At 39.7% G+C, this 22,886-nt stretch overlaps 1 protein-coding gene across 1 annotated transcript in view; it reads right to left on the minus strand.

Annotated features, from left to right (window-relative positions):
* Positions 1-1,228: 1,228 nt before the first annotated feature.
* The window catches only part of marchf4.L (membrane associated ring-CH-type finger 4 L homeolog), a 46,351-nt gene continuing 24,693 nt past the window's right edge, over positions 1,229-22,886 (minus strand). Inside the window, exons 2-4 of the mRNA XM_018236845.2 lie at positions 14,728-14,889; positions 13,033-13,225; positions 1,229-2,474 (exon numbers count right to left, since the gene is read on the minus strand). Coding sequence (XP_018092334.2) covers positions 2,113-2,474; positions 13,033-13,225; positions 14,728-14,889 — 717 coding nt within the window. The 3' untranslated portion in view covers positions 1,229-2,112. The remainder of the gene's footprint in view (positions 2,475-13,032; positions 13,226-14,727; positions 14,890-22,886) is intronic.

The raw sequence follows: 22,886 nt of genomic DNA on the forward strand, positions 1-22,886 counted from the left end.
TGTCCTTCAGTTCACCAACAATTCTGAAGCAAAGGATTTTGGGGTGCAAAGGAACAATTGTGTCCATTCTTATTCAAAATATCTGTACCTAAACCATGGGTTTTAGGACTTGGATGTTGGATCTGAGGTCTAGTTTGCACCACTGCATTAATAAAATTGCAAGGGCTTGCCCTGCTACCGCAACTACTGTGTGCCAGTGAAATTCGTCTTACCCTTGATGTGAGGTGGTCGATTCCTCTATCGCTGGGCACCAGGATACGTAATTTTGGATTTGTGTGGAGTGCGGCTTCTCCAAATCTTGCTTGTCTAGTTTTTGGCCCAACATCTCCTTTGGGTGACTGGTGTGTTTGCTTCAGAAACTATATTGGATATAGTTTATACAAACAAGCTGCTGTGTAGCCATGGGGGCAGCCATTCAATGCTGGAAAAGGAGAAAAGGCCCAGGATAAACAGCAGATGACTAGGGATGCGTGAATTTTTTCTCCTTGTTTCGCCGCAAAAATGATGCCCATAGACTTGTATGGTGTTGCGCATCAAAAAAAAAGACTTTAATGGGTGTTGGCGAATTTTTGGCGAAATGAAACGGGTCAAATTCGCCCATCCCTACAGATGACGGATAAGCTCTTGTTCAGAACTTATCTGTTATCTACTGTGTGTGTCCTGTGCTTTGAATGGGTGTCCCCATGGCCACACAGCAACTTTATATAAACTATAGTAGTAGTAGTAGCAAACACACCAGATTTACCAGTGCATGGTAACAGTACATTATGTTGTTATTCTTTTAAAACACTTTCATTTTTTGGTGTTAAGTAAGAACCTTAATTTAACTTTGGGCAGAAACAAAAAACAGGGATAAAGACAAAATTGTATAAGCATAAAAGGGGAAGGAGTAGAGGAAGATAGAAAATTAATGCAGAAGGCAAGAAGGTTAAAATGATAGCAGAAGAAGATGTAAAACCTGGGCCATGAAGACAGGAGAAGTAGATACACCTTGTTTTTATGGTTTCTTGGTGGGCTCCTTCCACCCCCATTTATATATATATATATGTATATATGAAGAACAGAGAGGGTCAAATTCTAACAAAATCTTTATTGAAATGTTTCTGAACTGTTGCACTTGATCATTTGTTTTAATTAGTTGTAGATGTTTTCCAATAAATTCCTTTGCCTTTTATTCAGAGAAGAATATTTTCACTTTAGAGAAGCTCATGTCAGCCGAGGGTTCAATAAATCATAACACTGCATTTTTATCCTCACGCAATAAAGAATATGATCATGTTTATAAAACCATCACATTCTCATTGGGCTTTCAGTTAGTGTAATGGGGATCAGGTTGCAGAATTATCTCCTTAGGTCAATTGAGCTGGAGGCTCCTCATGCTCTTCTGATAGATGGACGTTGTGTTATGCATTTATACAGCCTGATAAATTTAGATAGCCCCAGTAGATTTGGCGGAGATTGGAGATAGAGGAGGATGGTTTGACTCTTTCATGTGATTTAAAGCTCTGCAATAAACAGATTCTTGGGGGACAGGATGGGTTGGTTCCTTCACAGAACAAATTCAGCGATTCATATTTGTGCTTCAAGAGCTTTCTATAGGGGTGCAAATAGAGGTGACTGTTGAGGCTCTTGAGGTCCCTCAGAAAATGTCAGAGTGTGGGCATATTTGGTATAACATATGGTGATAGTAGGAAAAGATGCCCGCAGTAATGACCTTATTTCTATATATCAGCACCCATGCCAAGGGTGGCAACATCAGGTACTTCAATAGGGTTTTTTTTGTCTATGGAAATGGGGCAGAGGGTGTACCACAAACTTATTCTGTACTCCTCAGCCTTTGAAAAGGAGGCCAACAATCTACTTTTCTATCTTGCCTCGTCACATGTTCCCTAACCTTCCCATTGGGTGACTGAATCTATCATCATGCTTAAAAGTCTGAATTCTCTATACAGTCGGTATTGCACTTGGTTCGTGGTCAGGGCATTGCACCTTTTCAGCTTCCGCAGCCTCTAGTAACCTCTCTGTTGGTGAGAGGATTAAGCTGAGGCCGTAAGGCAAAAAGGCACAGAGAATCATGCGTTTGCTCATTACAGATAAGGCCTCCTGGTTGCCTCACACAGTGGTCACTCTCATTACAAACTCTCTGTTAGCGTTAGACTGACTTCTATGTTCGTGTGGCCGAAGGTGGCTTAGAATGTGGAAGATGGTATAAGCACAGTGGTGATCAGATAAAGTCCCAGAGTGGCCATTGACATGGTTTCCACTGTCGGCAGGAGTGGTATTACTGCCTGGGTTGCCAACAGAGGAGTTGTTATTATTAGATATTGTCTGCTGGTTGGTTCGCTGGCTAGTCCCTAATTTCTGGTCTTCTAGGTCTTTAGACTTGTCATAATTCATCACTTTCCACTGCTGGTTCACCGCTTGCCACCTTTTAAATATCCGATAGACTGACGGACCCTCGTGAATGATCAAACCTAAAGTAAAACAAATACAAATCAAAAATACATCATAGTGATTGCTTACTGTCATTCCAAATGCAGTCAAGAAATTTTTCATATGTACTAGAAGCAGTGATCACTGATCCCCCAACCAGTGGCCAGCGAGCAACATATTGCTCACCAACCACTTGGATGTTACTCCCAGCAGGTGCTTATATTTGAATTCCAGGCTTGGAGGCATGATTTAGATGCATAAAAAACAGGTGTATTGACAAATATAAACTCCTGTAGGCTGCCAGTGCTTGTGTCCCACTTGGGATAGGGGCCATGTCCATTCTATCCACAAAAACATTTTTCCTAGTATGTGAATCCAATATCCAGTCTCTGGACTCTATTCATGAGCTGCTCTCTTTCTCATGGTCAGGCAGACAACAAGGAAAGAGAGTAGCACAGAAAATATGCAAGTACAAAAATCTTTCCAGGGTAAATAATGGGGAGAGGTGGGCCAATGATTTATCCCAGCAAACATACCCTTCAAATGGAGAGAGATAAAACAGGAATAACATCATGCATCTCATGACAAATATTCATTATGAAATGCAAAAAAAATGGTTTTATTATATTTTTCATTGCAACATCAATAAAACTAAGATTTCAAACTGCTTATTCACCGGTATCATTATGTCTGGACAAGATTGTGCATTATCCGCTCATGAGGCCATCCCAGAATGATAAATAAAGGGGAGACAACGCTGAGGCCCATCACCCAATAAAGCCAAATGTACAAATAATAGCAGCTCATTGTCTTTATTTCCCCTCCATTACAGGCCTTAAAATTGAGTATTGATTTTACTCTGTTGCATTCGGCGAGCACCAAACTGGAAGAGACAGAGGGCGGAACATGTTCAGAGATTTGATTTATTCACAGACAGGTGATACATTGGGAATTCATATTCTGAAGGGGAGATATTACTGATGTGCAACTTCCAATCAAACTTTAGTGGATATTAAACAACTGTGTTACATGAAGAGGTTCTATTTGTCTTTCCTTTTGGAGAAATTAAAGGATTTTGTAGTGTCCTATCTCAATCAAACATTGGTAAAATATAATTGCTAAGATTCATGTATTCATATCCATTACTCAGCAAGTCCAGTTGTTTTAGATTTACCTATACTAGATATACCATGACCTGGATGAATGAAAATCTTCATAGTCATATAATTGCTCATGTGCTGCTCACCAGGCAATGCAGGCATATATCTTTTTTAAATGTAACATAGTAAGTTAGGTTGAAAAAAGACACTCGTCCATCAAGTTCAACCTTTTAAGTCTATATATAATGTGCTCAACTGCTAGTTGGTCCAGAGGAAGGCAAAAAAAAAACCCCATCTGAAGCCTCTACAATTTGCCTCAGAGGGGGGGGGGGAGTTAAAGGAATTAAATCTCATATAAGGGCAATTTTGCTTTGCAAGTAATCTGTTGAAAGACTTTGTACGTCTATTTACATTTTCTAATTAAGGTTAATCCCTTTTGTCCCACCAAATCACACATCAATGCCATATATGTAGCATCCCATTTAACAGGGCTGTCTTTAGGGGGGTTAAAGAGATGCCCCATAAAGCAGCAAATAAATGTATAATGAGTGGTAAAAAGCAGGTATAGCACTACAAGAGCTGCCATAGGATAAGATAGTAATATTTGGGTAAGATGGAGACATTAGGACAAGATAGGGAAGAAAACAAAAATGGCAGCAGTAGGGTAAGAAAAGCATAGCAAGTCCAGATAAAGATGGAGGAGCAAGATGGAAACAGTAAAGAAACGTTAGTGACAGCAGGATAAGATGGAGACTTTAGGGCAAGATGGAGACAGCAAATCATGTTCAAAACTCCAGAACAAGATGGGAACTATAGGCAAGATGTGGACGCAGGAAAAAATGCATGTAGTAAGGAAATATGGAGACAGTAGGGCAATATGGAAACAGCTAGCCAAGATAGAGACAGAAAAATGGCAGCAGAATGGCAAGATAGACATAACTGGTCAACTGTATGAAAACTGGACTAAATTCCTACCTTTTTATTCCATTACCCTGTTTATATTAGTCTTTCTCAACCTACAGCACATTAACTCCCAGCCTCTAATAGGTCAGACTTCCCTGTTTCTCTAAGACCCAGCACAGCTATTATTAAGCACAGCATTGGCCTTTCATATAGATAAAAAGGATTTGTAAGATGATAATTCTTAAAAGATCTCATCAAACATAATCTGGATTCTACTGAAATCAACTGGAATATATATATATATATATATATATATATATATATATATATATATATATATATATATATAAATTTACAGAGATGAGGCCGCACTCACAGGTCTTATATAAAGAAATCAGATTTTATTAGACACGACTGACGTTTCAGCTGGTACACCAGCCTTTCTCACTCTGAAAAAGGCTGGTGTACCAGCGAAACGTCAGTCGTACCTAATAAAATCTGATTCCTCTTGATAAGACCTGCGAGTTCGGTTCATCACTGCAAATATATATATATATATATATATATATATATATATATATATATATATATATATATATACAGTATATATATATATATATATATATATATATATACAGTATATACAGTATATATATATATATATATATATATATATATATATATATATATATATATATATATATATATATATATATATATATATATATATATATATATATATAGAAACAAAGAAAACAGCACCAAGGGTCTTTGCTGAAAAAATATATTGTATTATGGCATGGTATGCCCAACCGACGTTTCGGTCCCCATTGGGACTTTTTCCAAGGTGTGTATATATATACACACCTTTAAACATACCCCCCCTTTAAACTAGTGGTGATCCTATGCTTTTAAAATTGGGCGTTTGTTTTGGGAATATCTCTCCTTTAAAAGCCTGATTGCTGGCTGGGGAGGATTTAGCCCTTAGTGAAAAAACAGCGTTCAACGGACATTGATTACAGGTAATGCTAAAATGCACATAAAATATAAAACAAGTTAGGGACCGCCATTCGGGGTTTACCTTGACGTGGTATGGTGGCTTATCAATTTTATGATCATAACTTTGTAACAAAATAACCCCTGTTTTGGGTACATATGCAATAGCATTTATTATACTTATATATACTTTAAAGCCTTTAGAGTGCTCCCACAACCCCCCTGTTTTGATATTATATATATATATATATATATATATATATATATATATATATATATATATATATATATATATATATATATATATATATATATATATATATATACTGTATATATATATATATTCCACCTTTTCCTTCTCTATGCCGGGTAGGTGGGAAACCAGCATCAGAGCAATCTTTTTATTAAACGCGGCCAGATAAAACTGCATTGGCTCTTTATACGTGTGAAATAGCTACAAGTGCGTGGTGAAATTCACTCCCAAACCAATTGGACGCAGCTTATTTCAGAGCTGGGAGTTACATCCCGCTTGGCTCCGTGCCGTAATAATTTCTTATTTTGTTTGGTGCTAAAGGGCTAAACCATTATCCCCAAAGATGTTAGATCCAAATAAGAAGCTGAAAATAAATATGTCTTTGGGAAAATAATAATTGCTTTTTCCAAGAAGTAGCTGAGACCTGAGAGGAGCGCATGGAAGGGGGGGGGGTGTGCATTGAGAAACACTAACGGATGGGTCATAAATACACTTGTGTTTCCAAGGGGCATCCAGTGTAATTGAAAGGATTTGTAGTGCGTTATCATAACCCCAATACACTCCCAGATTCTCCTGGTATCAGAGATGGCTAATAGGATTGCCTTCCATTTATTTGACCTGTAAATAGACAGTAGAGTATGTGGGTATAGCTTACTGCCTTCCCAGAACATTCCTTCTCTGTATATACATATACAGTATGTGTGTGTATATATCTATATATATATATATATATATATATATATATATATATATATATATATATATATATACACACACACACACATACACACATATGGAGGTGACATGTTGTTTTCCTTAGACAGTACAGTATGAGAGTATAACTTATTGTGCCCAGAGCATTTCTTCTCTGTATATTTGTATTTATACATAAGGGAAATTATACCTGTAAGGGTCACAGTATGTTAGAAATCATTACAGTCCTGCTCTGATTCATAGAAGCCAATAATCATCAGTTGGAACATGACTGAATGAATCAGATGGCCATATGACTGACATTTAATTCATTGGGCTCCTGTGAGCGATACTGACTGACAGCCATAACTTGGCCTGCAAACTGCCCAGATGCCACCGCATCACGAAACTGCCCAGGAAAAGTTATTAACATCTGTCACTTCTCTGGAAAAAGGCTGCGTTGTTTAATCTGGAAGAGACAAAGCAATATAAACAGCTGGAGAGATATTATCAGCTTTCATCAGGGGGTTGGATAGAGAGTTGCTCTTTATAGGTTTGGAACTCTGAAATGACCAGCAGGTGGCACTGTTGCTTCAAACTCAAATTCACAGTGTATGAACTGCTAATATCTTGCAAACTACAAAAAAAAAGGAACAATGCCAATTGCAAAAGTGCTCAGAAAAAAAGCATTAATCACTTTTACATGATTTTATTTTAATGAATGTATAATGGAAAGCTGCTCAGTGTGATAATTTCTTTCAATAGGGGGTTTACATCCCCCTTTAAAATGATATGAAGGTCAGGGGAACAGACTGTATTGAAGAGGAAATAAAAAGCAACTCCAAGATTTAATCTCTGCTAATAATATCCCTTTATTTATACTGTATAGTGGCAACATTTTCCGCAGTGTAGCTCATCACTTTACACAACTGTAACTTGCCACACTTTTTTCCTAGTTTTTCTTTCTATGTGAAGCAGTTCAGGTTCCTGGATATATTGTTACTCATTTAAAGTGAAATTTCAGACTCTTCAGCCCCACGTGTGCACCCAAGCGCTGGACTGGGGCCAGGATTCCGACTTCTAAAACTTGTCTGAAATAAAATACTTGTTTCACGGCTGCATCAATTAATCAATTCTCCAAACCCAGAGGCACTACTTTATACTTGGCTGGTGCAGCCAACTCACACCGGACTCACTGCTGAATTTCCTACATTCTATACAGGCGCTACCTGCATTTAAAGGGAAATCCTACCTTCATATTGCTGTTGCTGTGTATTTTTTATTTATCATGCTTATTGATATGGTTGTTTATTTAAAGGGCAACTTAACCCAAAAACCGAGTGAAAGTGTAACTCCAAATTTACATACAGTTTCACTAGTTTTAGAAGTATTTGTGTAATTAATTTCTATGAAAGCCTGGCCCTGCGTTATTGCACTGCTGGTTCTGACACCTGAAATACTGTAGTAGAGGTCAATTGATTAACAAACCTGGATGAGAATGGACTTCTGCTACACTGTTGCCCTTTATATGGCCCGGCTTATCAATGGCTCCACAGACTGCTGTATATAACATTATTTTTATATGATCCAGCCCAGAAACATAAAGTGTGCCAGCTTACAGGTCTTCCACACAGAAGGAGCTGGGCAGCTCTGTTGTAGGTGTTGATGTAGAAGGTGAAAAAAAAAATGTGGTATACAGGTGATAATCATAGCAAGCTTTCAGAACATTTTAGTTCCTTTTAAGAGGTGATAAATTCCTAAACTGGTTTTGTCTTTACAAACTACAGAATAGCTCAGATCGGAAGGGCAGGGAGTCATTTAGGTGAGTCAGTTTAAAGCGATTCCATTATATTGGGTGTATGCAACACTGTGTGACAGGGAATTGCTGCCTCTCTTCCCCCCAACATGATTTTCTGACTCATTTCTGCCTAACTTAAATGAAGGGATAGTTATATTTAGCAGGGTAAAGAATGATCTAATGAGCATCAACCACAAAACTCCCTTTGTCGTGCAACTGGGGCTAGCTGCCATTTTATTCTGACCATAGTAAGGCAAGAATGCACCAGTAGAGCAAGAGCGACACTGAAGGCCAGAACAATATGGGAATGGTAGGGCAAGATTGACAGAAGAATGAGACAAGATGGAAAAAGGAGGAAAATATGGAGACAGTGGGGAAAGATGGAGACAGTAGGACAAGATGGAGGCAGTAGGGCAAGATGGAGACAGCAGGGCAAGATGAAGACAGTGGGGCAAGCTGGAGACAGTAGAGCATGATGGAGACAGCAGGGCAAGATGGAGACAGTAGGGCAAGATGGAGACAGTAGGGCAGTAGAACAAGATGGAAACTGTAGGGAAAGTTGGACAGCAAGCAAGATAAAGACAGTAGGACAAGACAGACAAAGTAGAGTAAGATAGACACAGTAGGGTAAGATGGAGACAGTAAGGAAAATTTAACACAATAAGGCAATATAGAGATAGTAGGGAAAGATGGACACAGTAGAGCAAGATGGAGAAACGTTGGTAAGATGAAAGCAATATGGAAAGGTTGACACAGGGAAAGCAATGTGGATAGAGACAGTAGAGCAAGATGGAACAGTAGGTCAATATCAATATAGTAGAGATGGTGATACTTAGGGTGATACTTAGGGAAGATTGAAGCAATATGGAAATATGGCAAGAGAAGAAAATGGTGGTTACAATGAAGGACGCTAGACATAATAAGGATGGACACAGTACAACAAGATGGAGACAATAGGGCAAGATGGAGACAGTAGGCCAAGATGGAGACAGTAGGACAAGATGGAGAAAGAAGGGCAAGATGGAGACAGTAGGGCAAGATGGAGACAGTAAGACAAGATGGAGACAGTAAGACAAGATGGAGACAGTAGGGCAAGATGGAGAAAGTAAGACAAGATGGAGGCAGTAGGGCAAGATGGAGACAGTAAGACAAGATGGAGACAGTAGGACAAGATGGAGACAGTAGGACAAGATTGAGACAACAGGGAAATATATATACACACATTGGGAAGAAAAGAGAACCGCGAGAGCAGCGTGTGGTTTAAAAATGTATTCACTTTCTTGTTTGTGTAACGAAAAGTCTGAATCCTGCCGAAGAAGGCTGAATCTTGCCAAAAACCCAAACAGAATCCTAGATTCTGTACATCCCTACTTACTGGTCACTTCCAATGACACCATTAAAAACTGAATTCAATTGTGAATATAAAAGTCACTTTCTTGTAAGCAGATCTGCTGCAGAGTGCCCCCTGTTGACTAATACAAGGAGTTGCTGTGTCTGGGTGAAAAAGACCTCCTAATCAGGAAAATACACACAGGATCTTTTTACAGATAATAATGCTAGAAAGTAATGTAACAGGCCCCCGTGCTCCTGCAGAATTCCCACCTGCACTCACATGAACATACTCAACTAAATAATAGCATGACATCTGTCCAGATGGGCCGAGGGCACTGGCCTGGTCAGTGCCAGATCAGATTGGTAGCTTGTTCCACTGTTTTATGGTGTCATAACTCTATCCAGCTGCCAATGTACATTATACTCCCTTGCCTTGCCAGTTCCTGGGCACAGCACCCACAATTATGGCCTTCTCTGCCAACCCTTCCCCTCAGCACACACTAATGGTATAGTCTAAGTCTGGAAAGAGAAAGAATGAAAGTTTGATTTTCCAGCCATGCAGGTCTTATGCCAATGGGCATAAGTGTTAGAAAAGGCTATTTGCATTTTTATTTTATGAGCGTGCTTGTACAGTTGGATAGTCTCCAAGGCCACAATGTCCAGCCATCATCACTCCAGTCTGTTAGGGGATGCTGGGAGGTGTAGTTTAACTACAGCTGGAGGGCTACAGAAATCACTACAAGACTGCTAATGCCAATTTAATTTCGTTTGGCCTCCTAAATCAAGAAAACACTAAAATGGAATTTTAGAGAATTTATAATTGAAATGGGTGCTGGCCAAAAGCAGTTTTATTCCGAGTTCATAAATATAAATGGGATTATGTTCCGTTTCGGAGGCCTCGAGTTGGGCTGTGGATCAGCTGAAAATTATAAATGTTTAGTGGTAAAATGTTTGCCGCTGGTACTGGGCCATCAGCGGCTCCAGGCTTTCCTTGTAGTGTTGTGCTGTACAGACTGTCTAGCTAGCTGTCAGGACTCCATTACTGTCACCAGGGCTGGGGTGTAAATATAAATGGAATGGCTATTGGAAGCATGTTTGTTTGTCCCTCTCGTTTCTCTGGTTCTGAAACAATATAGCAAATTTGGTTCTCCTCAACATGAGGAATGAATGGATATCGGCAAGTTCATTTTCTTCCATTATGCATAAATAAACCGTTTTTTCGTGGCGTTACCCTTTAATAATCAGCCACGCTCACACAGGGTAAAAGGATGATAATAGAACATGAGGACTATTTCCATGGAAATACTTATACACAATAATAAAAGGAGGAATAAAGCCCCCAGGCAGTTGGGTATCATTCTCCTGCCCATTATGTGCCATTGATACTGACAGAAGTCGCTCTTTGTTGCACAGAGAAGGCTTCGTGCTGTTAGCAATCCCTCGCTCCTCAGATAATTCACAGAATGTTTCCTTCTGTGCTGGGAAATATTCAAAGGACTGGATGAGTTTTAGAAGATGAGACACTACCAATGAGGGAGCAAAGTCTGCGTTGGTTAATCAGTGCTGCTCGCTGCTCTCATTCCCAAGTCAACACAAAACACACAAAATGCCTCAGTTGCCTCAGGTTGGACATTCTAGCACTGATTCTACAAATCAGGTTTAACAAATCTGTTAAAGAAGTGACTCTTTAGGATTGTGTTGCTTTTCTCTGTGATAATAGGGCAGTGCATTGTATATGTTGACTGAGCTGCATAAATAAATGCTGATAGAGACAGTAGGGCAAGATGGAGACAGTAAACATGATGGAGACAGCAAGGAAAAATGAAAACAATAAGACAAGCTAGACATAGTATAAGAGGTATAGGAGGTCAAGACTGAGACAGTATGGCAAATTGGAGACATTTTCCTAGATGGAGACAGCTGGACATAATGGAAACAGAAGAAAAGATGAAGATAGTAGGACAAGATAGTGACAGTACGACACAACAGTTGACAAGCTAGAGACAATAAGCTTAAATGGAGGCAAAAGGGCAAGACTGAGACAGTAGACAGCAGAGCAAGATGGAGGCAATAGAACAAGATGAAGACAGTAGGACAAGTTAGAGACAGTATGGAAAAATGGAGGCATAAGGTTAACATGGTGATAGTAGGACAACATGGAGACATCAGGGCAAGAGGAAGAAAATAATAGTATGTAAATAGTATGGAATATTGAAACAGTAGAACACCTTGATGTAATAATAACTTGTTAATCACTTGTCACACCAGCATGGGATGGGGTACCTGGAGCCCACCAGTGAATCTCATTCTAGGGGCCCACTCTACAAATCTGCCACCACCCCTCACAGATTTTACATTATCTTTACCCCCCCCCCCCCCGCTATGTGCACAAATGTGCACAGCTAAGAGGAATGTTAGTGGGCCCCAAAAAATGTACTGCACTTAGCAGGGTGCCACTATGCTATCTTTAGGCCCTTTGCCACACATTTAGCCCTAGACGTGCCAGTATAATTACTGCAGAAAATGCACAATGTGCACCTTAAGCCCAGACGTGCCAGTAAGATCACTGCAAAAAATGGATAGCAATCATATCAACTTCAGACATACCAGTAAGATCACTGCAGAATACATTCTAAGCACATTAACCCTAGACACGCTAGTTACATCACGGAAGAAATGGACTATGAGCACATTAACCCTATGCATGCCAGCAAGATAACTACAGAAAAGGATACTGGGCATATTAACCCCAAAAATACTGATATGTTCTTTTAAGATTAAGATTTCAGAAACAACATTTTTCTCTGGGGACTATATTAAGTTATTTTGGTTTCATAATTTCACCTTAAATGAAAATTCAGCCAAAGAATGTTCTGATAATTTGCTGCAGACTCAGTTACGTGTAACCTCTTCAGTGACACAAGCACTTGCCTCAGATTTGCATCTTGAAAGATTCCCTTTATTGTCTTCCAAGCTTTGTTTGTCATTTTGATCATGAAGGCAGCAAGGAAAATTAAAGATGGACATGCATTATGTTTGTCCTGTTCCCTTTCCTCACCTCCTCCCTTCTCTTGTGGTCCCTTCCCCCCCCTCTCTCTCTCTTGTTTTCTTTTGAAAGTGTTTGTGTTTTTTTAAACATTTAAAATAAAAGTCTTTAAAAAAAAAAGATTGTCATGTTCTATAGTGGAACACACAACCATTGTTAATTTTTCTTACCTTCATTCAGTCTACCAGCAAGTCGTTGGCGGGGCCCTATGATGGGCGCCAGCAGGGCAAGAGATGATGTAGTGAGCAGCAGGGCAATGGGGAGGTGGTGGGGCCCAGCAAAGGTGTTTAATCAGTGTCAGTTGGCAGGCCAGAAGGGAGGGAGGCAGGTGGGCAGTGACTGGGGTCCAACAGGATTGGGGCTCAGCGGCATATTTCCAGGTATCCCAATGGGACAATCCATCCCTGTGCCCCATTTACCCACCATTGTGTAAGTGCTGCATGATATGATCTCTGTACATCTGGTCTGTACCACTTACCTATACAGACAATGTCCATGAAGCCGTACATTCCATAGCAGATCTGGAACAGCAAGTCCTGGCGCTGCCATTTTGCCGAGGGGCTGAAGGTCGACCAGATGAGCCAAGAGATGCTGGCGATAAGGAAGAGGGAGCCCAAGATGGCCGCTGCAATCTGCACCTTCTCGATGACAGTTAGGGAGATGGCTTGCCACTGAGGGAACATAAGGAGACAAAGGCACCGGATAGGGCCCACATTAGTTTGGGGGGAGAATATTAGCCTGTCAGACACATGGCCAGTTCTGTTACTACTTCTAGGACCGCACCACCCACTGTGTCACCAGCAACCAGGCAGCAGTGTGAATGAAAATATATCAACAAGAAATTCAGTTGTGCAGCCAGACTGCTTTCAGATTTATGAGCAAGTTGACCCCAGCCAATAGCCTGGAAAGAGAGTATGGAAATGTTCTAAAACCACAAAAGATGAATAACAAATGGAGCCTAATGGCACTGCCACCACAACAACTTCCTATCACAGTCGCTTTAGAGCAGAACATATTGGGATTTCTGGTGACGCAAATCATTAAACCACAGAACAAGTGACAATCTGAGAGTGATCACATGGAATTGGGCAGATTGGGCGCAGACAGTTATACGTATTGGCAGATCGTTTGGAACGAACTGTGTCAAAGGAAGGGTTTTGTAGTTTATAAAAGATCCAGAAAGTCTCAAGCTGGGATAGGGAAAGAATGGAGGAATTAAAAATTAGAGGCAGCGAGAGAGAGAGAGATTTAACAATAGAAAAACACCTACGATAAAACTTCTTTGCCACTGGATCATCTAGCACAAATATTTCCCATCTCTGTTAATTTTGACAGATGCAAGGAGCTGTGCAATTTGGGCGACCCCTGTACTCCACATGAAATGAAGGATCATCAAAAAAGAACATAACCTGTTCGCCTAAATCTGGTTGGGTGTTTGCTGTGTCACTGTTAGATAGCGAGTCGGACAGATGCTGCAGTGCTGGACCATGTAGGAAACAGGTTTGGGTCTTTGTAGGTCAAATTAAATAACTATTGGAGGATCTGAAATACTCCCTCCACCCACCAGTGGTCAAATTGTTACTTGTTTGTGAAGATTCTCATGCATCCAGGTTATGGTATATCTGTAGAAATAAGTCAAATCAACTGGACTTGCTGTGTTTTTTCTTGAAGACGTTTCACCAGTCATCCAACTGGCTTTCTCAATTCTGACATGTCTTCAAGAAAAAAACACAGCAGTTGATTTGACTTATTTCTACATATATTACTGTTTAATATTTGACTTATTTCTACATATATTACTGTTCAATATTTGACTTATTTCTACATATATTATTGTTTAATAGAGTTTAATTGGGCCTTCACCCTGGGAACCCAGTGGCATGAGGCGGCATCATATGTGCCATTTATTATTAGCTGTATATAGAAAGGAGATTGAGCCCAGGCATGAGATGATAAGAATAAATAAAAGTGGTTGAGTTCCTAATGTAGAGAAACAGAGCAGGGAAATCAGTGCCCATATGCACCCAGGGAAGAGTTGCCTCCGGTTTGGCCAAACCGAAAGAAATTGTCACTTCTCTGGACCCACATGCTACCCCGAAATGGGCGGGAATGCAAAGTCATATACCCTGTATTGGAGTGTTTATAATAAAGATAATATAATGGAATTATATACCTTTACCTGAAGAGGGTTCTTTGTGCTAATGGCGATAACGTGGTACTTGTAATAGCAAAGCTCGCAGCTCCATGATCCTCTCTCACCAATCCATTTAATCAGGCATGGCTGGTGACTGCACCGTACTGATCCGTCACACCGACACGGACTCAGGAGCTCCCCCTGCAAAACACAATCCAACATGGGCAGATGCGTTAGTTCACTAATGTTATATAATGATTTCCCACTATTTCCCCTATGCTTAGCCCAGAACACACTGAGCATGTGCAGTGCCACTGACACGCAAAATATTAGATGATGTGGATAGATTGAAAGGCCTTGATAAAAGAGCTGCTGAACTTCTAGTCTTGTACAGTAAGTTCAGTATATAAAATACAGTATTCCTAGCCTGATACTTTTTCAGATTTTAATTCTCATTTAAGCCTCCAATGAGAACAATCCCAACTCGACTGCTTGTTACCTGCTGTGTGTTTTCCCTAGAGGATTGCTGCCATTGGAATTCCTGTCCTAATTATATTGAAACAGATTTTTTAGAAACTAAAATCCATAAATATATATATACAGTATGTATTAAAGAAAAAAAGATGGGGAAGGGAAATTGGGAGATATCATTAATAAGCCAACAACAGCTGCACGAGGAATAATGAATTATCACCGATTGTTCTGTCTGAAAACCGGGATAACAGAGACTTCCATTTGCAACATGGGGTAATTAAAAAATCTTTACATGAAATTTCCGTGTCAGCAAAGTGATGTTCCAGGCAGCAGTGGGACGCCAGATGGCTTAAACGGTTACAAGTGTGAGCGCCACACAGACAGGACCAGTTTGGTAATTAATAGAGAAATCCCAAGCTCCCTCCTCTCTGCCTGCCCCCCTGTGCTGCTCACAGTGTGACAATTACAATGTATCACCCCCATTTTATTTAGACTTCTCAAATGACAATGTGAAGTCTCAGTGGGCTGCACACATGCCGGAAACTTAATACGTATTCTGAATTTGTCGCTATTAATGCAAGGAAATCTGTGCTCATAAAATCTCCTGCTCCAATTTGTTGCAAGTTCTGACAAAGACAAATGATGTCCCACTTTGATCTTATTGTAGCAACTCCATAGGGTAACGGGACATGTAGAGTTTCTGTGCCAGCGTATTTCAGCCTGACACCCCACTGTGGCCCCTATTATTCACATGAATGGAAATGGAATGGTCTAAGCATCTGCACACTCAGCACTGTACAACAACAGTACAGGCAATTATTTTGTCTATCAATCTGAATTTCAAATGGAACATAGAGGACATTTATTAGTCTGGGATGCACAGCAGGACTGATGTTTCTGCGGCAGGAAAGGACATAGTAACACAGTAACATAGTAAGTTAGGTTCAAAAAAGACACATGTCCATCAAGTTCAGCCTTTTAACTCTATATATAACCTGCCTAACCAGACTAGTCCCTGGATCAACTTGTACTATGAGCTATCTCTCATAACCCTGTATTCCCTCGCTTGCTAAAAAGCCATCCAACCCCTTCTTAAAGCTATCTAATGTATCAGCCTGTACAACTGATTCAGGGAGAGAATTCCACATCTTCACAGCTATCACTGTGAAAAACCCCTTCCAAATATTTAGGCGGAACCTCCTTTCTTCTGATCGGAATGGTGCCGACATGTCAGCTGGTAAATTAAGCATTAGAGAGATAATTATATGATCCCCTTATATATTTATACATAGTTATCATATCACCCCTTAAGCGCCTTTTCTCCAGCATGAAGATTCCCAATTTGGCCAGTCTTTCCTCATAGATAGGGTTACCATCTGGCCGGTATTTCAGTGGCCTGGCCGGTAAAAATTATGGTTGATCCCAATGTTGTTCTTTTCAATTGTTTATATTAGCATTTTTAAAAAACAGAAAGAACAAAGAGCAGCAAAGCAATAGCTTAGCATAACATTAACCAATTACATAATAATAAGAAATATTATGTAGCAGTTCATTGTTAACAAAACATCAAGTAAGGACATCAACAAAATTCATCAAAGAAAAACAAAATTAAATAAAATAAAATAAGATAAAGTCTTCCTCTCTATCAACAAACATAACAAAATAATTACCCAAATGAATAACAAAATTATCACATCTTCAATCAATCAATCTTAGACTTACAATGTGCCCAAGAAGAGGAGTTTTCATCTGAAGTATACATAAATTTTATTATGTAAATTTTATCAGACTTCAGAATTTTAAAAAGGGGAGACCAGAGTTTAAGAAAATTTTGTTGCTAATAGGGAAAAAAGATAAATACAGTATATAGGAAGGCCGGTATTTTTTTTCCAGAAAAGGTGGCAATCCTACTCATAGATGAAATATTCCATACCTTTTACCAGCTTAGTTGCCCTTCTCTGGACCCTTTTTTAATTCAATAATCACACTTTTGAGCACTGGAGACCAAAACTGTACAGCATATTCGAGATGGGGCCTTACCAGTGCTCTATACAGTGTAAAAACAACCCCCTCCTCTCAAGAATCTATTCCCCTTTTAATACAGCTCAAGACCTTGCTTGCCCTTGCATTACGACTCTAGAGCAAAAACAAAATTCTGAAGGGGGAAGACAAGACAACAGGGCAAATAAAAATGCTCAAATCACCCACAATGCACCTGATTCCAGATTTTAAAAGGAATGTGTCAGTAGAGGTGTCAGTTGCTTAAGTGAAGGCAGTGTGCAATAAAACAGGTGCAATACACAATTTCTGTTGCATTTTGACATTGCTCTCCATTTCTCAAAGGCGACCCCCATGAATAATGTGCTGCCTGTGTTCAGAATGTAGACGCACATGTTAGGGAGCAGCAGAGGATGCAGACTGTAATGGAGCCCTGTCCTTAACACCTGCTCTATGGATTGGCCTGTGCAACTGGTGCCAGGATTCTTATCCAGTGTGATGAACACAGCACTGCCATTCCCTCCCTAGGCAGAAGTCTACCCCTTGTGCTCTTGCACCTCCCTGTGCTTTGGGGGTGGGGGCAGTGCAATGACCCAACAGGCAGGAGGGCAAATGTCAGAAAGAAAGAGCACTGCTAGACTGTCTGTATCCAACAATAATTATATATAGACTAATAAATGAACCTTGCTTTGCTCTTACACAAGTTACTGAATGACTGTAACCCTATTGTAGGACTGTGACTTGCAGTTTCCACCACCAGGGGGCAGTATGGCAATATCTGCAGGTAGGTGCTATAGTTGTTCCCCTTTAAATAAACTTTTAATATGATATAGTGAGTGATATTCTGAGACACTTTGCAATTGGGTTTCTTTTGTTGTTTTTTTTTAGCTATTTAGCTTTTAATTCAGAAGCTCTCCTGTTTGCAATTCCAGGAATGTGGTTGCTAGAGTCCAAATTACACTAGCAACCATGCCTTGATTTGAATAAGAGACTGCAATGTGAATTGGAGGAGGCTTGAATAGAAAAATGAGTACGAAAAAGTAGTCATAACAATACATTTATAGCCTTACAAAACATAGTTTTTTTTAGATGGGGTCAGTGACCCCCTCCCAATTGAGTCAAAAGAAGAAGGTAAATAGTTTAAAAACTCAAAAAAAAAAAATTGAAGGCCAATTGATATGTTGCTTATTACTAGCCATTCTATAACATATTAAAATTAACTTAACCACCCCTTTAACTCTTATTTGATGGGAATAATGTAATTCAAAAAAAAAAATTCACAATAATAATTAATTAAACATTCCCTTAGTCATGTGTGAGTGAAATTTCAATTAAAATTTATAGTCGCTGCACCTTTGGTTCTGACTCCTAACGCAATATAGCAAATGCCAACTGTCCTGAAGAGGAAAGCTAACTTCTGCTACGTTGTTTTAAGAGACAGATAACCAAAATGGATAAACAAAGGCTGCTTTAAATAGCCATGACATTTTGTTTCCAGGTTTGGGCTGGGGCAGCACCATCAAGGCCACATTGCACTTAATATTTAAAAGTCTATAGAGAAAGAAGCTGGCTGGCTGATGCACAAACAATTAGCCCAAACATAGCGCACTCTCTGCTAGACACGTTAATGAACCAGAAGGCAACTGCAGGCAGAAGTGACAGGAAAATCGCAGACACTGTGCCTGTGTTTATTCCGCTGCTTTGGCCAATGTAATGTTTGTATATCAGTAATAATGAAATCTGCCTCCCCCGGCCCTCGCCCAGCGATACACACAGAAATAGGTCAGATCAGCTGTGATAATGTGTCCCAGGAAGCCAAGCAAATGTGGGAAAACAAAGATAGTGTGTGTGCTGCATTGCAATGGGCTGGATATAGATATGGGACCATGTACATCATAAATAATTTCCCATTGAATCCACAGTATGATATAAGTGTAAAGCTCAGAACATCCCTTCTCTGTATATTTGTATTTATACATATGGGTGTGAAGTGCCTTATTGTTTCTCTTATACAGAGAAGCTATAACCTCATACTGCACTGTCTATTTGTATTTATACATATGGGAAAAAGCTGCCATGTTGTTTCCATATTATTGCCATATTGAGGGTACAGCTTATTGTGTGCCCAGGACATTCCTTTTCTTTGTATTTGTATTTATACATATGGGTGGGAGGTGCCATATTCCCCTAAACAGTATAGTGTGAATGCAAAGCTTATTGTGTGCCCAGAACATTCCAGTGGCATAATTACAGAGGAAGCAGACTGTAGGGACAACTTCCTTTATAGTCACTCAAATCACTAAAAATGTGTGCTATTGCTTCCAGTGCATGTGGGCGGTGTGCTGCATGCTGCGTAGGTGATGTTGGGAGCCTCCAAAGACCTGGGCACCTTGTTGTTCTACATTTGGGTGGGAGGTGCCTTATTGTTTCCTTTGCACAGTACAGTACATTGTAAAGCTCATTGTGGGCCCAGAACATTCCTTCCCTGTATATTTGTATTTTTACATCTGTGTGGGTGGTGCCATATTGTTTCCCTTAGACCATACTGTTTATAGGTAAAGCTTATTGTGTGCCCAGAACATTCTGCCTATCCACAATTATTCTAGACATTACATATTCATTTTATTTTATGTTCTTTAGCTAATTCAATTGTTGAAAATCACCATATGTGAGGCATGGAAGAGGTTTTTGGAAAAGGCTTAGTAGTTGGTCACTGCTCTGCACAAGTGATACAAGGTGTCTGTCAAGTGAAAGTTAAAATCATACAAAGTATCAAAGGAAACTGTAGGGAATTATTGGAGGAAAGAGAAAATATAACTGCACCATGGTTAAAAGGCAAAACTCAAGCTCACAACCAATGAAGGTGCCAAGAAGCAGCCATAATTCAGCAGGAACGGCCACTATGTTTGCTCATATACCACAGAATTATGGGCCAGTGAGCCTAGCAACCAGAATGTAGTTTATATTCCAGACTGCAGAGTTGCTAAACAAATCATAAAAGGATAAAAGTGTGTGAAAAACACATTAGTACATGATTGGCTACATAATGCACAAGCATTTGATTAAGGCGCCTCTCTAGTGTCTTCTTCATCTCCCGACTTCTCCTTCTCTCTTTCTGTCCTTTTGTGCTTCTCACACAATATTTTGGATGTTCTTTCCTCTCCCTTTCCCTGCTCTCAACTTGCATTTCTCCCGCTCTGAGTCATCCTTACTAAATTGGAACTGAATTGTGGTTCTAATCATTTCAGATAAAGATACAGGATCAGAAACACAGACATCTACCAATGAGAGTCATGTATTTACATCATGTGCAACCTGCTGCCTCTAGCTGTGAAAGATAATAGGTACAGCAGTGCAAGAGGGCACTATGGAAATGGAGTAGAAGAAGATGGAGACAGTAGGGCAAGATGTAAACAGTAGGGCAAGATAGAGTCAAGTAAGACAGGATGGAGGCAGTGGACAAGATTGAGAAAGTAGGGCATGATGGAGACAGTAGGACAAGATGAAAACAGTAAGATAAGATAGAAACAATAGTTTAAGATAGAGACAAGTAGGACAAGATGGAAGCAATTGGGGAAGACGGAGACCACAGGTAAAGATATAGGCAGTAAAGCTCCTAGCACCCACTGAAAGGTCATGATGGCAACAATGGGCCAGGATTGTGACAGTAGGTCAGTAGGGACTCAGAAGGGCAAGATTAGGGAGTACAACTCCTAGCACCGAAAGACAGCCCAACAACAGCTGAAGGGTCACAGACTAAAAATAATTATGTATATAGAGAGAAAGCTTTACAGTTGTTTATTTTGCATCTCTACAGTTTGATATTTAGCTTGAATCCTTGACCATAGAAACTCATTTGTCTACTTTTGTAGGCAATATGGGGCTTAAAGGAGAAGGAAAGCTACGGAGGCATTTTATTGCCAATAGATTAGCTGCAATAGTACAAGCAAGAATGCTATATTTATTCTGTAGAATGTTTTACCATACCTGAGTAAAAAGCTCTAGAAACTCTCTGTTTGTTTAGGATAGGAGCTGCAGTATTAAAGGAACAGTAACATCAAAAAATAAAAGTGTTTTAAAGTAATGAAAATATAATGTAGTGTTGCCCTGCACTGGTAAAACTGCTGTGTTTGCTTAAGAAACACTACTATTGTTTATATAAATAAGCTGCTGTGTAGCAATGGGGGCAGCCATTCAAAGGAGAAAAGGCTCAGGTTACACAGCAGATAGCAAAGAAGCTCTGCCTGTCTAATGGTGTTATTTGTTATCCATTAGTTAACCTGTGCCATATAGCCGTTTTTTAATTTCCGCCATTGCTCCACAGCAGCTTGTTTATATAAACTATAGTAGTGTTCCTGAAGCAAACAGATCAGTTTTACCAGTGCAGGGCAACAGTACATTATATTTTCATTAATTTAAAACACTTACATTTTTTGGTGTTACTGTTCCTTTAATGTGGTGTGACATCACTTCCTGCCTGAGTCTCTCCTTGCTCTGGGCTCAGATTACAGTAGAGAAGGGAGGGGTGGGGGGAGAGGAACAAACTGAGCATGCTCTTGCCCAGGGCAATGAGGTTTAAGCTGAAGGCAGGAAGTCTGATACAGAAGCCCATGTGTACACAATAGAAGGAAAGAAATGCTGTGTTTCTTTTGACAGGGGACTCAAAGCAACATTACTTTGGGGGTTTACTGTTATATTTAGATGGAGCTTTCTGATAAGGCTTACTTAGTTTTAACCTTTCCTTCTCCTTTAAACCTACAGATACATGAGACAGGGTCACTGACCCTAGCAACCAGAGAACATTTAGCGTTTACAGAGAGGCAAAAGAGAAAATGAAGATCAGTTGAGCAGGGATGCATCAAATCACATCCTTGGTGGACAATCCACAATCATCACTGACCTAAAGAAACAGAGTAACACAATTAAATCACAAGCTGATGTGTAATTTGTTTTCTCAAAGCATTACAGAGATAGAGACCCAAAATACTGTATATATGTCACAGTTGACACAATTGAGCATTCCCTGTGTTGGCTCCTGACTATACTGTGTAGCACAGCTGAATCCCTCTCACACACCAGGTGCCATATCTATAGCTCATGGGGGAAGTGAAGTTGGGGGTGCTATATTTTTGTGGGGTAAAACCTCCAAAAATAAGTAGACCCCCAAAAAACATATATTTTAGGAAAGTACGCATTCAGACAAATCCAAAATGGGTAAACATGTCTTTCTACTCGAACCTACTTTTTGTGTTAGAGCCTCCCTCCTGCCCACTGTCAACTGTTTGCGGTCTCGCTGCTTCTTTGTCTGGCTGCTTCAAAATAAGCACCCGTTTTGTCCCTAAAAGTATGGAGACTCTAGAAAACCATATATTTTTGGAAAATACAAATAGCCAAATACATCTTTCTACTGCAAACTACCAAACTGTAAAGCTATGCTGAACGTAGTGGTTTTTATCAAATTTCTGAAAATTGTCACAAAGCTTGCATTTTACCCTATTACATGTCCCTCATTACATAACGTATCAGCATAAAACAGAGCCTACTGAAAAGTTTGATGCCCAGTATGCATAGATATACCAAACTATGTGGTGCAGAGAGAACCCCAAATGGATATATAGCAGACAAACAAAAAAAAATGCAGCAAAGTTGCAATATATTCACTGAAATTACATACAAAAGTTATTGCGCAGTGCAGTCAGCAAATACGCTATTCGGGTTTTTTCATG

Source organism: Xenopus laevis, chromosome 9_10L, assembly GCF_017654675.1.
Source record: "Xenopus laevis strain J_2021 chromosome 9_10L, Xenopus_laevis_v10.1, whole genome shotgun sequence".
NCBI lineage: Eukaryota > Metazoa > Chordata > Amphibia > Anura > Pipidae > Xenopus > Xenopus laevis.